This window comes from Camelus bactrianus, chromosome 32, assembly GCF_048773025.1.
Source record: "Camelus bactrianus isolate YW-2024 breed Bactrian camel chromosome 32, ASM4877302v1, whole genome shotgun sequence".
NCBI classification, from domain to species: Eukaryota; Metazoa; Chordata; class Mammalia; order Artiodactyla; family Camelidae; genus Camelus; species Camelus bactrianus.
Genome location: NC_133570.1, coordinates 326,686 through 343,622, shown reverse-complemented (window position 1 = coordinate 343,622; position 16,937 = coordinate 326,686). Strand labels below are relative to the sequence as shown.

The following is a 16,937-nucleotide window of genomic DNA, read 5'->3' as shown; positions in this document are numbered from 1 at the left end:
TGTTAGTAAAATCTATTTCATTCCTTGTCTGCTTTTCTAGCAGCCTCTTTACCTCCAGTGCCGAAGCCCCTACAGAACAAGGCACAGCTGGTCTGACGTGATGCCATTAACCACAGACTTACCTTTCTGGTTGCAACGTAGAAATATGGCTTGTAGGGCAAGGCCACCTGCAGGAGTCACAACCCGTTCAGGGGTGATGAGAAAGAAAAAAGGGAGAAAAATGAAGACAGGCTGTTTGCTGTTATATCTGTGAGCAGCCTAGACCCAACGCGTTCTTGACCTTGCCATACCTTAAGACAGATGATGCAATACAAAATTAGGACCTGCACGTATCACAGAGGCAGGAGTCTAAGAGATACAACACTGCTCATCTTTTAGTCTTTCCAAGCCAGATTCTCTTAGGACATCTTAAATGGTGATTAATGTGGCTCCCAGGGGCCCATGTTCCCGATGGGCTCTGGGTAACTGCACACTAGAAACCTCCCGCCCCTCCTCACAGCTGCAGAGCTAAAAGAACACTTGTCATCTGGGGCACAGCTATGCCTCATCGCTGAGTGGTTTTAGCTTCCTGGGGTTCAAGAGCTTACCTTAAACCTGCTCCCATCATCTTGAATAAAGTAGTAATCCACCGCGCTAACTAAGCGCTTATCTTCATCTAAAATCTCAGTCTACAAGAGAATCAGTCAACATGGGCACAAGGTTATCCTCTATACAGCACAAGAGACTTTCCTCCTTCTCTGGGAAACTGAGCACTTAAAAAAAAGGGGGGGGGATGGGGGAGGTATAGCTCAAGTGAGAGAGGGCATGCTTAGCATGCACTAGGTCCTGGGTTCAATCCCCAGTACCTCCTCTAAAAATAAATAAAACCTAATTACCTCCCCACCTGAAAATTTTTTCTAATTAAAACAAAACAAAACCTTCTTCCACCTTTGCCTAAATACTACCAGACCCATTCACAAGAACTTCATCACAACAGCCTCCGAATGGGAATTTCTCTGCCTCCCCCTCATCTTTGAAAGCTTTATTCTCATGGGTTACAGGGATGCCCCTCACCTTAGTCTTCCCAGCGGCCCGCAAGAGGGCTCAAAGCAGTTAAAGAGGAAAGTAGAACTACAAACAACCCCACCTCTGCATGGCCCAGACAACCAGTTCCCACCAGGGGTCATTCACAAGGGGGTGCAGCCACCCTCCCGAGTGGGGAAGACGGAGGAAAAGCACTGGTGCTTACAGGGTGCATGTTGATCAGCCAGCCTGTCTTCTCACCAGGCTCTTTGAGTCTCTCAAAACCAAACCGCATGTCCATCTTATCCGTCCACTGACTGCGCTCCAGGCGTTTGAGTGCCGAGACTGAGGAAGAGGGGCCATCGTCCCTGAGAGAGAGGAGGAAGTCCAGTCTTCGCTGCTCATGACACTACCCAGTCCTACAACCCTCAGTTCAGTATAAGCATTTTAGGTGTGACAGGGTAGGAGCGTCCATGAAAAACCTCACGTTTGGCAAAAGAGCTCATTAAGGTAACAAGACTCATAGGAAAAATTTGACTGGGGCAGGACCCTCAGAAATTGTTCAACTCTGTAACCGGAACACTGATTTAAAACAATCTTGGCTGGACGCTACTGCCTCATGGGATATTAAAAATGCCCAAAGTCCAGTATTGCAATTCTAGGCATTTATCCCAGAGAAAAGAAAACACATTTATACAAAAACTTGCATGTGAACATTCATAGCAGCTTTGTTCATTACAGCCAAAAAGTGGAAAACAACCTAGATAGTCTTCAACAGGTGAATAGTTAGTTACCCTGCGTTATACCCACCCCATGGAAACAGTTCATCGATAAAAAGGAACAAACTTATAGATAACATGCAATAACTCGGATGGGTCTCAAGGGAATTATGCTGAGTGAAAAAGGCCACACCCCCAAATTACACACTTTATTCCACTTATATAGCATTATTAAAATAACAAAATAAGAGATGGAGAACAGATAAGTAGCCGCCATGGATGGGGGAAGGGAGGGATGGAGGTGGCTGTGGCTATAAAAAGGTAGCAGGAAGGACCCCTAGGACAGAACTGTTCTGCACCTTGGTTCTGGCAGTGGTGGTCATGAATATACAATATGCACATAACTAAACACACACACAAACACAAGTGTACATGCACTGTACTGTACCGATGTCAACTTCCTGTTGTGACAGTGTGCTTGAATGATGCAATATGTTATAATTGGGGGAAACTGGGTTAAGAGAACTCTGTATAATTTCTTACAACTGCATAAGAGTCTACCCTTATCTCAAAATAACAGTTGTTTCATTATTTATTTGTTAAATGTTAGTTCCCAAATTATTACTTTCTTGCTAAAATGGAATTAACAATATCTACCACACAAGATTTTCATGCATATTATAAGAGACAATGAACATAAAAGCACTTTGAAAAATGCAAAGTTGGCAGCACGGTACAATGTATTAAAAAAGAATGACCATGTTATTTTGGATTCTAGTTCTGGCAGGATGCAAATGATGTGCAGATAGGATTCTTTGTTGAATGGGTGTCTGATAATTAGTATTTGTGGTACTTATTAAAGATCAATAGAAACAAGGGATTCTCCGCTTTTTGTTATCTACAAGGTAAAATTCTGTACTGTCAGAGTTATTTGAAATAACGTGAATGAACGAATTCATCTGGGTTTTCAAGTCTTGTAATTTGAGTTGGAAAAATACTTACTGAACACTTTACAGGTACTACCTTGCGCCAAGGCCCATGTAAATAAAGCACAGCACTGGTACAACCACTGAGGTGGTCACAGAACATTGGGGAAAGTGAAACAAGGATGTCTGCAGTGTGTTGGGATGCACAGTCCAGCCCCAGGCATGAGTGTTCAGAAAAGGCAGTGATCCACGCTAAGCCATTTTCTCCTACTTGGTTTATCAACATTGAAAGGTAGCTTTATTTTCTGTACAGTAAAGTCACTAACCATGTTTTTATGGAAATATCTATTTTAAATGCACAAGAGAGCAGAGATCTTTGTTTATGACTGCTGAGTACAGGAGAAAAATGTAGCCTGCCACCTGAGATTTGTGCAAGGGGGTTACACCTCTCTGATGATTTTTTTTTTTAAGTTATGTGTGATCTTTATTCCACCTTGGTACCGTTGCTCATATGAAATTTTCTTCAAGCAGAGCCAACACGGCACATACCTTGCAACACTCCAGCCAAGAGCTTTCCCTTTTCTCCCAAGGACTGTAATTTTACTCCTCTATTCCTATCCCCTTGCCTAGGGAAAACTAACTAAACCAACACCATCTCCACGTTTTACTGAATTGTCCTCCTGCTTACCAACTGCATATGAGCAAACCGGGGTTATAGAAACACCTGTTGCAACAGAATAAACTGTACCTTAAAAACATGATATATCTTCTGGGATGCCTGAGCCTGAATGTCAGTAGAACCACATACAATGGGATAAAAATGGGGATGTAATATTGTTCTGTGCGAGAGGAAGTATCTCAACTGACAAAGAAAATCACTTCTCAGCTCTACAACATCAGTACATCTGCCTCAAACTTCCCAAGCCTTTTTCTGATTAGGATTTTGTAAATAACTCTTCACACAGATTTAATCATAAACCTTAAATTAAGTACTTGATAAAGACTTTTCATCAACAGAACTATCCAAACCTGTTCTGAGTTCAGAGACTAGGATAATCCCAAATTGCTCACAATCTTTACCTCCACAAGTGCGATCCCATCTAGATAGACCAGACTAATCATGGTTTACCTGTCTTCCAAACAGAACAATTCTTTTATTAGCATTCCAACTTAAATGCTACTTTCTTCTTTAAACTGCAGTTCTGAGATTCTGAACCCTGTATATTTTGGCAAGAAAGCCTATTTATTAGCTAAGCCAAGTGTACTCTCCACTCCTCAAAAATGTACAGCTAAGAATAAATATCTATGCCTTTTTGTCTTAATGTAAATAAATGAGCTACTTTATAAACCAAAGAGCAGAGAAAATACGTACTTGTCTAGAGTGGTACTGATAAGCAAGTGGGAGGGGGCAGGTGGAGAAGGTAAATATATATTTCCTATGCAGAAACAAGCAGATTCCCACCAGCCAGCGTCCCCCCCACCCCCACAGGCATATGTATCTACACCAGTTCTCATTCTTGCTAGACTGTTCTCCTGAGCAGTGTCTCCCTAAAAACTGTTGGCATGCTCTGGCAAACAACAAGGCAATGTGGTGAGTACTCCAGGTCTTGGAGACATTCTCTCCCCCACTATTCTTGGATATTCATCCCCTCCCTTCCATCACCTCTCGTCTGCCAGCATCTGATTCTAGCTTCTTGCTACATGGTGCCAGGTTCCTGGGATCCCACAACTCTTGACGAAATTAGATGACCATTCCATCTCCGACCACTAACAGATTTCTCCAAAAAGTGAGTGTTTCTAAAGACAATGTCCTATCATTTTAACTTGCAATTCCACTTCTAAGAATATATGCCAAGGAAACTGATGTGCAGGAAGTAATTTTCACCTAGAGATGTCCATCACAGCTGTTATTTTTTTTTTAATTGAGAGGGAGGTAATTTTACTTAGTTTTATTTTTCAAAGAGGTGAATTGAACCCAGGACTCTGCATCCTAGGCACGCGCTCTTCCACTGAGCTGTACCCTCCCCCTACAGCTGTTTGTTTTTAATGAGAGAGAAAAAAAAGGGAACACTCTAAAGCTAAATATACAAAACAAAGGGAGAAAAAGACTTGAACCAAACCTGTGCAAAATTCATGTCTTTAATTACTATAACATGTTTCACCAGTTACTAATTTATAAACAGAAGTGGATAGAGAATTGCTTAAGAAAAATTCTTCCTTTGCCTGAAGAACATTCCTTAGGTCACTTCGACTTGAAGAGGAGAATGACCTATTTCAAGATTAGAATCCTTACTTTCACAGATTATAATCACCTGTTGCAGGCAGACTAATGCCCCCCGCCCAGATATTTATGTCCTAATCCCGCAGCATAACGGCACTTTTCACCCCGTGACGGTGCATAATCTGAAAAATGGAGGCACCAATAACGAAGATGACTCCCACAGACGCTGCTTGCTACTACGAGACACCCGGTCGAGGCGCATCCTCTCTCACCCACACCGCCCCTTCTAAGGGGACGGCGAGCACCCCGTTTCCCAGAGGACCTGACGCACACCCACGCGCCCTCGCCCGTTACCACCACCAGCACCACGTCCCGGGCACCTCCTAAGGCCCCAGTTCGAGTATAAAACGCGCACCGCTGCAGCGGAGACGGCGGGCACCGAGCCTTCAGTCCGCGGGCCCTACGGTGCGCGCGGCGCTGCGGACCGAAGGCGCTCAGGTGTAAAGGAAACCACGCCCGCGCGCCGCTCCGCCCCGAGCTGCCCCTTTCCCAGGCGCCTCCTCCCGCAGCCGCCTCGGCGGGGCCCGCGGACGGCCTCGACACCTCGCGGGCGAGCTGACGGGGACGAAGGGGAAGGGGCGGCGGCGGACACACGCCCCAACTCCCAGACGGGAGCCCGAGTCACGCAGCCGAGGGGAGCGCTCCCGCGCCGCCCTCGCGGAAAGGAAGGGGCGCCGAGCCCGCCCGTCCGCCCGGGAGGCTGGGCCGCCCCTCACCGGCTGGCCTCACCGTCCGCGCCCGGCTCCGCGCGCCGCCGCCCGGTGTTTCTCAGAACCATCGCGCCGAGTCCGCGCCGCCGCCGCCGCCTCTCCTGAGAAATTTGGCGCGCTCCCACCAGCTCTCGCGAGAGACCGGAAGCGCCCCGCCGCCCAATCAGGAGACCGGTCGAGCCCCGCCCCGCCCAGCTCCAATCGCCGCCTGCGCTCGAGGGGAGGTGGCCCGTTAGGGACTCTCGGAAAAGTGCGCGGAGGCGCGTGACCCGCACCGCGGGGTCTGTCTCCGGTGATCTTGCGGGCCTCGGCGGGGCGGGAAATGGCTGGCCGTCCCCGCCCCGCGCGCGGCATCCCGAGTCCTGCGCCCGGCCTGCCTGGAGTACGGTCGGTCCCCCCGGCGGGCGCGGCGCGCGAGAGGCGATGGCGCCGGCGGCCTCGAAGCTGCGGGCTGAGGCCCGGTTCGGGGCGCTCTCGCGGCGGGCGCTCGCCCAGTACCTGCGCCTCCTGCGGCTCTACCCGGTGCTCACCAAGGCGGCCACCAGGTCGGCGCGGAGCGGCCGCGGAGGGGACGTGCCCGGGTGGGGGCGGCCCACGTGGGGGTTTGTGTGAAAGGCGGAACCCCCTGGGTCAGAATCACCCTCCAGAGACCTTCGATTAGCCAGAAAGCTCTGAGTGTGCGGGTCAGTATGTTCGGTTCTGAACCTGGTTCTGGGGCGACTCTAAAACGCGAGCCCGGCAGCCAGACTAACGGAGTGCGCGAGCGGAGGGGCCTGTGCAGACCGCTGGGCCTTCAGTCCCGCTGCCCCGGAGGTAACATCCGTCCGTCCGTCCGAAGTGGAGCCTGTCCCCGGCCCGGCCTCCGCGCTACTGTCGCTGCTGCCTTATGGCCCATTAGTCGCTGAGTTGGTTGTGAGGGTTAGAATGGCTTTCAGGAAGGGTGCGCGGGGAGGCTGGACGGCGTGGGAGGTGTTAAAGCTTGTTGTCTTCGGCCCCTTTGCTCTTGGGAGAACTCAGACAGAGCGCCCTGCCTCTGTGCTGCCGGTTAGCTCGGCCCTTTGGGAGTACAAAACATCTCCCCCTTCATTACTTCTAATCAGTTTTATGTTTGTCCCCTTTTATTCATTCGACCTTTCATAAATGTGTGCAGCAGATTCCTGTGTGTGCAGCATTAGCAGGGATTAAGATAAGTACTTAAGGTCCCCATCCTCAGGGAGCTTGCATTCTTAAGAACTAGGGGGAAAGAAGTTAAATATATAACACAGATAAAGTGGTCTGGGAGGTTTTATCTGAGGAGGTGACATTTAAATAGAGGCCTAAAGAAGGGACGGAACAGGCCATGCAGAGAAGAGAAGCAGAAGCTCTCTGGGTAGCGGGTACAGCAGGTGCAAAGGTCCTGGGGGAGGAGCAAGCTAATAATGGAGGAGTGGAAGGAAGGTCTGTGTCACTGGGGAAAATGAACAGCGAGTAAGGGAAAGGATGAGGAAGAAGTAGCCAAGGATCGGATCAAGAAGGTCCTTATTGCCCCTACTAAGAATTTTGCATGTTGTAACTTAGCTTCTCAGAAACCAGCCATGGGCTAAGACTTTGAGCAACTGGGCTTGTCTCCACCTTTTTATTTGAAGATTTTATTGTGATAATTGTAGTTTCACGTGCAGTTGTAAGAAATGATACAGGGAGATCCCTTGTGTACTTTCTCCAGTTTCCCCCACTGGCAGTGTTTTGTGAAACTGCAGAACAATGTCACAACCAGGACACTGGTGTGGATACAGTCTGTAGATCATGTTCTGGTAACCTTTTGCAAAATTACATTTTAATATCACAATCAGGATATGACGCTGATACAGTCTACCAATTGGAAATATTGTAGTCCTGTGTGTGTATTAAGTTCTACTGTCTCCACCTTTTGATGTAGGGACCTTCCATTGTGGCTGCTCTAATAGGGGTTCGTTTCCACCCATCCCCAGCATATTCTTAGAACTGTGCTAACTCCATGGAGGAAAAGACGCCCGCCTGCAGGTTGCTTCTGTTTTCTGAATACCTCTCTGTTCACAGTGGCATTTTGTCAGCCCTTGGGAACTTCCTGGCCCAGATGATTGAGAAGAAGCAGAAAAAAGAGAACTGCTCTCAAAAGCTCGATGTCAGTGGGCCTCTCAGATACGCCATTTTTGGGTGAGTTCCATCAAGAGCTGGTTTACCCACTAGCAGACTAAGTGCAGACGAAGCTAGGCTATCAAGACTTGGAATAATCTAATTTGGAAAAATAATTTTTAAAAAGCATTAAAGTCATCATGGGAAAAATCAAGAGTGGTGGTTAATGTTAACTTCACTTAATTTATAGTTGCATTTGGTTTTTACTTTGAATTGCATGGGTGGGGGTGACCGTCTTAACTGGGCTGAGAGACCTGAGGGCAGATAGCTCCACTGGAACCTCAAATCAGACTTCAGGACTCAAAGACCCTGAAAGAGGAAAAAGACCCAAACATGGCCAGTTAGTTCCTGTTGTTATTTTTCATAGCATAAATAACCGGAAAAGAAATACTTGGGTATTTCTTTTTTTCTTTTTTTAATACTTAGGTATTTCTGAAAGAAGTCATTTCTGAACCACTTTTTGAATTGCAAAAGCACAAAGATTCAGGTGTTTACCAACTAAATCCACCCCAAGTTCTCTGGACAACAATCATGTTTGTAGAGGGATTATTTTGAAGTCTCTTAAAACAAGAGTGATTTTTTTTTTTTAAATTCACAATTTACAAATACCAGTTTTGTATTTGTAAGCATGCTAACTTCAGTCATCACAGCTTTTTCCATAATTTTTTTTTTTTGCCTCTTTTTTGGTTGGGGGGAAGGTAATTAGGTTTATTTATTTAGTTATTTTAATGGATGTACTAGAGACTGAGCTCATCCCCTTGTGCATCCTAAGCATGTACTCTAACCGCCAAGTTATACCCTCTTCCCTCTATGATGTACTTAAAATCCTAATCCCCCTGGAGAGGGAGAGTGTATCAGAATCACCTGGGAGGCTTTATCCGAACACAGTTATCATCTTCAAGACTTCCAGAAGGGAGGGTATAACTCAGTGGTAGAGTACATGCTTGGCATGCATGAGGTCCTGGGTTCAATCCCCAGTACCTCCAATAAAAATAAATAAATAAATAAATATGTGAATAATCCTTATTACCTCCCCCACCAAAAAAACCCAGAAATTAAAATAGAAGGAAAAAAAGACCTCCCTTCTCTTCCTCCTGAGAAGCCCTGCTCTAAGCCACTTAACATTCCAGGAAAGGGTGGGAAGAGACAAGGGAGAAACACTTGTTTAAAGATGTTCTGCATCGAGCTGGAAGACCCCTGAGCCCCTGCCCATCTTTTGATTCTGGATTTTATAGAGCCTTACGTCCATCCCAAGAGACATGGTGGCCGAGTTCAGTCCGCTTCTGAGTACTCTGGGCACTTGGCAATGAATAGCAGCAATACAGACAAGCCGGGGCACCGCGCCAGATTTCAGCCTTGATAATGACCGGGGAGGGTTTGATGAAAAGCTCTAGAGGGGAAGGGTGTATGTAGCTCAGTGGTAGAGAACGTGCTTAGCATGCAGGAGGTCCTGGGTTCCATCCCTAATACCTCCATTAAAAAATTAAATAAATAAACCTCATTACTTACCCCCACAAAAAATAAGAAAACCAAAATTTAGAAGAGGAGCGCTCTGACACGAGGGACGCATCCGTTTGCACCTCGCTGAGCCAGGCCCTGTTCCAGGCACTGCAGTCACGGCAGCTGTCAGACGGATACTAGCCCGTCCGGCGAAGGTCACTCCCAGGGGTGAAGGGGGTACTGTGCAACTGAACAAATCAGACCGTGACGTTCAGGGATAAACGCGCTGAAGAAGCCTGGAACAGGGAGCAGCTGGGACAGAGGTGGGCTCACTATTCAGGACAACTAGGAAGCAACTCTCCAAGCCAGCAGTGTTGAGAAGGAGCCAGCCAGGTGACAGCTAACGGGTCCATAGGCAGGAGCAAGCCTGATCTGTCGGAGGCAGAAGAAAGAATGCTTGCGGCAGATTCATAGAAAGCATATTTTCTAGAAGGACCACCCAGAGCTGTGTGGTCAGTGCTGAGGGACTCCAGGGAGGCATCGTTCAGGGTCTGGAGTTTGGGGGTGAAGCTGGACCCAAGAAGGGCATGTGCTGAGAACGCAGGCTGGCTCACCGCCACTCTGGGGCCACAGGTTCTTCTTCACAGGGCCACTGAGTCACTTCTTCTTCGTCTTCATGGAGCACTGGATCCCCTCCGAGGTCCCTTTGGTGGGCGTCAAGAGGCTGCTCCTGGACCGCTTCCTCTTCGCACCGGCCTTCCTGCTGCTGTTCTTCCTCGTCATGAACTTCCTGGAGGTTGGTCTCTGCAACAGCACTTAGCACGACGGCCCTTCACTGGGCACAGGGGTTCTTAACCTGGCGTCCGCGGTTGGAGTTCAGAGGATCTGTGAACCGGTCACTACACTCCAACTGAAGTTTCACGTTTTCCTCTGTGCACATCGGAAGCAAAGCACGGTCGTATTAGCAGCGCCCGTTGGCCTGCAGTAGCAATCACAGATAGTTGCGTATCACACGTCCACAGTTACAGGTGTCCCAGGGCATCATTTGTGCTTCTCACTCCTTACACCGACCTTAGGTCTTATCACTGAATATGTTAATAAAGAAGCACAGGGGGAGGGCAGAGCTCAGTGGTGGAATGTGTGCTTAGCTTGCATGAGGTCCCAGGTTCAATCCCAGGTACCACCATTAAAATAAGGGTATAGCTCAGTGGTAGAGCACGTGCTTAGTATGCAAGAGGCCCTGGATTCAATCCTCAGTACCTCCTCCAAAAATAAATAAACAAACCCAATTACCTCCCCCTCAAAAAAAAAAAAAAAGATAACCTAATTACCTAGTCTACCCCTCAAATAAAAACAAAAACAAAAACAAAAAAAGCTTAAAATAAATAAACCTGTGGTGGTTTCATGGGTGTATACATCTATCAAAATTCATCAAATTGTACATCTGAAATACATGTAGTTTACAGGAACCATACCACAATAAAGGTGTTAAAAAATAAATTGAAATAAACCTAATTACCCCCTAAAATAAAAAAAAGCATTAAAAAATAAGCTTAAAAAAGAAGCACATATACTGTCATAAAATTGTTTTCTGAATGTTTTGATAGATGTACTTAAGTATAATTGGTTTCTTCATAGTCCCACGGAGTTTTTTTTATACATTACAAAACGTGATACTGAGAAGTGGATGTAAGTGGGCCATCACCAGGTGGCCAGAGGGACCTGTGGTGCCGAAGCTTCAGCCCCTCGTGACGTTGCAGAAGCCTGTGCTAGCTAGCTCAGGGCCTGGACTTCAGAAGTGCTCTGAAGAGGTTAACGCATAGGCACAGACTTAACATCACAAGTATCTGGAATACCAGGCATGTCCATGTTGATGTGCCCAGCCTCACTCCCGCTCCCTGGCATCCTCACCTGGGTCTTCTGCCTTGGTAGTAATTTGTCTCAACCAAACACAGCAAGTAAAGGCTTCTCATTCAGATTTTATTTTGAAACCACATCTCAAGTTCTTGTTACTACAAGAAACACATCCCCCCACCTTGCTGTCTGCAGTGGCCCTGGAGAGGGAGAGGTGGGAAAGATGTTTAAAGTTAACTGCGATTGCTAGTAAGTTCCTGATGTTTAAAAGATATGTTTGGGAAATCCTTAGGAAATTAGAGGTAGGAGAAAGTAAAGCGTGCCCATATTAGAAGTGAGGGTACCACAGCAGTTTCTCCTTTTTTCTTTCCTTCCAAATAGGGAATATATTTTCACTGAAAAACAAAAACCCAAGGGTGGAGGGTATAGGTGAATGGTAGAGTGCATGCTTAGCGTGCATGAGATCTTGGGTCCAATCCCCAGTGCCTCCATTAGCAACAACAACAAAATAATAACCCAACCAAAAAACCCCAGTGTTACCAAAGTGCATAAAGTCACCACGTCAGTGACACATATGGGACCACACTATATATACTGCGCACACTACAGATGCTACTGCATCAGGTTTTGTGATTCCAGATGTCATGTTAGACTGCAAAGCACGCCACCATGCGCCTGTCCCTCTTGTGTACGGATCCCTCTTGGGTCCTTGTGTGTCCTCGCTGTGGTGCTGCAGAACAGTAACGTCAGTGGACATTTACTGAGCACCTGCCTTGTTCCAAGCTCCAGCCAGTACTTCCGGGCTTTGAGCTTGGCATCAGCCCCACTTGACAGCTGAGAAAGCTGAGGCCTTCTGTAATTTAGGGGATAAATAACTGGCCTAAGGTCCTGTAACTTGTGAGTCCTGGAGTTAGGATTCAGACCCAGGTTCTGTGACTCCAGAGAGCTCCTAACTGTTACGGCTTTTTCCTCTGTGAGGTTTGTTTCCCCACACTCCTGACAACTGTGATTGTTTTTTTCTTCTAAATAATTTGCAATCTGACAGGTGAAACGTATTTCAATTTCTGTGTATTTATGAGACCAAACACCTTTTTACATGTTTATCTGTATTCTGTGAACTTTGCTTCTATTAGAGTGTTTGCCTTTTTTCTTACTGATTTGTATGTCTATATATATTAAGGATTCATAAATCCTTAGCCAAATATGGTTGCACATGTTTTTCCTGTTTTTTAGGTGTTTGTCTTCTAACTTCATAGAAAGTTAAAATGTTTGCATGTAGTTTAAAAATTTAAGTTCTTTAAATAAAATTTGTTACAGTGTCTTTCTCCATACAGGAGTTTAAAAAAATTTATGCATTCAAATCTGTCATTCTTTTCCTTTGTAGACTTCCTTAAAGGAAGATAATGGAAATACTCTCCTATGTTTTCTTTTACTCTTACTTATTTTCAGTTTTCTTTTCAGGGGGGGAGGTAATTAGGTTTACTTCTTTAGTTTTGGTGGAGGTACTGGGGATTGAACTCAGGACCTTGTGTGTGCTAAGCATGCTCTCTACCACTTGAGCTATACCCTCCCCCCTCTTCTACTCTTATTTTGTACATTTTGATAAACCCAAATATAATAGGAATATTCTCATATACTTTCCTCTAGTATTATGTGGTTTTTTTTATGATCCCATTTTTTTTAAGGATTAAGTTTGGGGTTTTAGGGGGGAAGGTAACTAGATTTATTTATTTAATTAATTTATTTTTATTGCCTTTTGGAGGGAGGTAATTAGGCTTATTTATATACTTATTTCTTAATGGAGGTACTGGGAGTTGGACCCAGGACCTCCTGCATGCTAAGCACATGCGCCACCACTGAGCTATACTCTCCCGCACAGGGGACATTTAGAATCCATCTGTCGGGGTCCACTTTGATTGGAAATGCCTCCACTTTGTAGATTATTCTGGAAGGAGCTGACAGTGAGCCTTAAGCAGCAGCAGTTCTGGGGGGATCACGGCATCAGCGGGGCTCCTGGGGGGGGGGTGGGCCGCGGCCTGGCTGGTCTGCTGGTTTTCCTACCTGACGGTTAGCTCCTCGCGGCTGCGCCGCTGGTGAAGCACACGCGTGCGTCGCCTGCATCTAAGCGGAACCAAATCTGCAGTTTTAGGTGTTAGGCTTCGGGGCCCTCCGGCCTGGTGCCGCGGTTCAGGCCGAGGGGCGGTGGGGACGCTCAAGGTCTGCCTTTCCCCCCCTTTCCAGGGGAAGGACGCGGCCGCCTTCGCTGCCAAGATGAAAAGCGGGTTCTGGCCGGCGCTGCAGACGAACTGGCGAGTCTGGACCCCAGTGCAGTTTATCAACATCAACTACGTCCCTCTGCAGGTAAGGCCGGCCCCAGAGACCCTCCCCACCAGTCCCCAAGTCACCCCAAGTCCCGGACTCTCTCCGGGGCTTTCCTTGCCGCCCGAACTCGTTCAGGTTCTGGATTCCGGGAGGCAGAGCGACCTAGAGGGGCCCCCACCACGGTCCGCGCTTTGCCCATTCGTACCGGTCGGCGCTCGGCTTTCTAGGGATGGATGGTTCCCAGGGCCCGGCCGCACGGATTGCAGCCCAGCGCGCGCAAAGCTGCACAGCGGCCACGGGGGCGGGAGGGCAGCCTCACCTGTAGAGACGTCAGAGCCACACATGGGTGGGGGCGGGGCGGCCGTCCCAGGCCGGCTTCAGAGCGTCACTGGCGCTGACTTCCAACGCCTGCTGTGAGGCCACGCCTCCTCTCCCGGGTGTGGAAGGCCCCAGCACTGTCCACTGTCTGCACACCAAGTACAGCCCCTCTGTATCTGGGTCTGAGGACCACTGCCAGGGTTAGAGACTTGCTCCAAGGGCGCACAGCCTAGACTTACAGCCACGCAGCAAGGACCTACAACTGGATCCTGGGAACCCCTTGCAGGCTTCCTAGGCTGCCTGCCTCCCTTGAGGGTCACACAGCCCCTCTCTAAGCCACCCACAAAATGCTGCCACCTGTGGTGTTTCTGCCAGGGGTTTTATCAGGGGGCTGGTCACCTAGGCTCCTCTCTCTGCATGCACCAGTTCCAGACTCCGGAAAGAGGGCAGGTGGTCGCATAGCCCACACTGGTTTTTGCAAGAGCCTAGGCCCAAGGAGCCATTCTTATCAGTAAGGAAAGGTGGGAACCCTCCTGAAATCCAAGTTCCCAGACGCCAGCACCAGCCAAGGACCAGCCTCTAAACAGCCTCCTGCCTACTGTGATAACCTTTTTCTGCACAGCATCTAAGTAACCTACCTGGAACTAGCTCATACAGGCTGATTTCCGCCTGCTTTAGAGAGAGGAGAGAGAGAGACCTGGGGAAAAAAATTTAAGAGAAAAATCAGTTCATTTCCATTGGCTTTACTTGTTTATTTTTTAAACTTTTTTGGTGGGGGAGGTAATTAGGTTTGTTTATTTTTGGTGGCAGGACCTCATGCCTGGTAGGCATGCACTCTACCACAGAGCTATACCCTCCTCCATTGGCTTTAATAGCGACCTTCCCAGGAACAATTTCAGTGGCTCAGCAGGGGCTGAAGCCAGATCGCTGGGAACTGATGAGTGGGTGGGGAAGTAGAAAATAAACTGCAAGTCTAAAGAAGTCTCCCAGAAGTTTGGGAAGAGGTGAGGAGAAATGGCAGAATGGGGCCAGGGGAGACGTGTTTGCAGCCAAGAGAAAGTTGGCCATGTTCTATGCAGATTTCACGAGCTGCCCCTAATGAGAGGAGGGGAAAGGATTCGAGCATAAGCAGAGGCAGGCTAGAAGGAAGGCTCTTCTTCCCCACGATTAAAGAGAGGAGGCTGTTTACTGGGGAACCCCCTTCTCTTTCCTCTGGGAGGGTGGTGGGTTGGGATGGGGCTGCCTGAGAGGAGAGGAGGTGGATGGGCATTTTGAGGGGAGTGAAGAAGTGGTAACCTTGGCATCGTGGAGAATGGGAGGAGAAGCTGATTGGAGACAGGGGAGCCAGCAGAAGCCAAAGACCCTTATGTGCACAGGCCTGGGGGAGGTTAGAAGACAGGGAGGATAGAGGTTTTTCCAGGGAGTCCAGCGGAGGAACAGGAAGGTAAGGAAACCAGAGCTATGAGCCATGGGTTCTAAGACATGAGAGAGAATGAAATAGAGAAGACGGGGGAGACAGAGCAGCTGGGGCTGTGGAGGGGCCCGTGGACGGAGAGGAGAGGCTGGAAGACTGCACCCTCCTGAGGAGCTCAGGGGCAGGGCTGCCAGGGCGGGGCCAAAGACTTGCCTACTATTTTAAGTGGTTGCAGGCGAGTTCTTAAGGGGCAGGGAGTTTATTCAGCAAATACTGAGCACTTGCTTTATGACCTGCTGCTCTAGACTCTGGGGCTACCGAGCTCAGTGAGCTGGATCAGACTGCCGCTTTCATGAGCTTATGTGCCAAGGACACGCAGTAACTGACTAAAGGGGATTTCAAGTGGGGGGAGGTGCATCAGATCATCGACAGGACAGGCTAGCGTGAAGGGAAGGTCATGGAGTTGTCAGGGAGGGGCTGGTTAAAGCCACATGCATGACAACTGGTCCTAAGATGAGAGAAGCTGAACCAGGAAGTGCTGAGTAAAGGACCATTTTCCGAGATGATGCAGGAAAAACCGAGGTGGGGTATGAGGAGGGCCATGTCCTGGGTCTCAGTGGAGCCCTTGGGACATGCCACCCCAGATGTGGGTCCTTGGCTTCACGCAGGAAAGAATTCAAGAGCGAGCCACAGTTGAGTAGAGGTAGATTTATTTAGAGAGAGACATACTGTATAGAGTATAGGCTGTTTCAAAAGGCAAGAGAAAGGCCATGAGGTGTGGTGCTCAGATTAAAGTAAAGGTACACACTCCATAGACAGAGTGTGGGCTGTCTCCGAAGACGAGGGAGTGAGAGAGGCGGGCATGAGGCGTGGTGCTGCCAGTTTTTATGGGCTCAGTAGCTTCCCACGCCTGCAAGTGGGAGGACTATTCCAACAACCCTGGGGAAGGGGCTGGGGTTCCCAGGAATTGGGCTCGGCCCACTCTTTGACCTTTTGTGGTCAGCCTTGGGACTGTCATGGCGCCTGTGGGTGTGTTATTTATCATGCTAATATGTTACAATGAGCATGTAAGGAAGCTCAAGGTCTACTAGAAGTCAAACCTCCCGCCATCTCAATCCTCAAGGCCAACTGGGAGTTCAGTCTTCCACAGTTTTGCTGTTAATTGCTGTCATTCCTTGAATGGCTGTGTCCTGCCCCCTTCCCTCCTGTCTCACTACCGTCCTGTAAACACTATTAGGCAGGGCCTGTCCTCTTCACCTTTCTCTGCTGGGGTCCTAGCCCAGTACTCTGCAAAGTAAAGGCTCAGCAAACACAATAGTTGGTGGATGGACTAACTAGTGGATGAGCTCTGTCCTGGGGAACTGGTGCCTGATAAGTGTGCCCAGGGCCTGCCCTTACTTAAGCCTGTCTGTGTTCTTCCTGGCAGTTCCGGGTGCTTTTTGCCAACGTGGTGGCTCTGTTCTGGTATGCCTACCTGGCCTCTCTGGGGAAGTGAAGATGACTTGGAGAGAACATCAGCCATGCTGATGACGTGCATCAGGGAAAATGCTCACCTGCTCAGGGTGAGAGAGCAGAAACAAGCCGATCTGGCTCTAGATCATGTGATTCAAGATGCCCTAAAATGATGGATGGAGAAAGAGAAATCTCTTAATGTCAGAATCTTGTGTTTTAACAAGGCAGTAGCTGTCCTCAAGTGGTGCTGCCCTAGAAACTTAAAATTCAGTTGAGATGATTTCACCTGTCACCTTGGATTGAATTAGGATCACAATAAAGTGTAACATAGCTTTTTCAGCAGTGATT

The 16,937-nt window shown here is 48.2% G+C and overlaps 2 protein-coding genes and 1 non-coding gene across 4 annotated transcripts in view; 2 read left to right on the top strand and 1 right to left on the bottom strand.

The window, feature by feature from the left end:
- Positions 1–5,992, bottom strand: part of POLE (DNA polymerase epsilon, catalytic subunit) — a 48,572-nt gene extending 42,580 nt beyond the window's left edge. The window contains exons 1-4 of one of the 2 annotated variants that reach the window (XM_074356533.1): positions 5,658–5,992; positions 1,229–1,370; positions 588–668; positions 123–167 (exon numbers count right to left, since the gene is read on the bottom strand). In XM_074356533.1, coding sequence (XP_074212634.1) covers positions 123–167; positions 588–668; positions 1,229–1,370; positions 5,658–5,992 — 603 coding nt within the window. Of the gene's footprint in view, positions 1–122; positions 168–587; positions 669–1,228; positions 1,371–5,644 lie in introns of both variants that reach the window. The other variant, XM_074356532.1, reaches the window with a different exon arrangement.
- PXMP2 (peroxisomal membrane protein 2) lies at positions 5,917–16,928 on the top strand. Its single transcript, XM_074356571.1, has 5 exons — positions 5,917–6,183; positions 7,694–7,810; positions 9,863–10,025; positions 13,325–13,444; positions 16,564–16,928. Exons 1-5 carry the CDS (start codon positions 6,062–6,064, stop codon positions 16,630–16,632), a joined length of 591 nt encoding a protein of 196 aa, XP_074212672.1. The 5' UTR covers positions 5,917–6,061; the 3' UTR covers positions 16,633–16,928.
- Positions 8,703–8,775, top strand: TRNAA-GGC (transfer RNA alanine (anticodon GGC)). The gene has a single exon. It is a non-coding gene; the product is annotated as a tRNA-Ala (tRNA).
- Positions 16,929–16,937: the final 9 nt, after the last annotated feature.

What these genes read in the sequence shown, in the direction of transcription:
- PXMP2 (XM_074356571.1), top strand. Translation starts at nt 6,062, where the DNA reads ATGGCGCCGGCGGCCTCGAAGCTGCGGGCTGAGGCCCGGTTCGGGGCG. An exon ending in CTCAGATACGCCATTTTTGG is followed by an intron (nt 7,811 to 9,862) that starts GTGAGTTCCATC and finishes CTGGGGCCACAG; the next exon opens with GTTCTTCTTCACAGGGCCAC. An exon ending in TCGTCATGAACTTCCTGGAG is followed by an intron (nt 10,026 to 13,324) that starts GTTGGTCTCTGC and finishes CCCCCTTTCCAG; the next exon opens with GGGAAGGACGCGGCCGCCTT.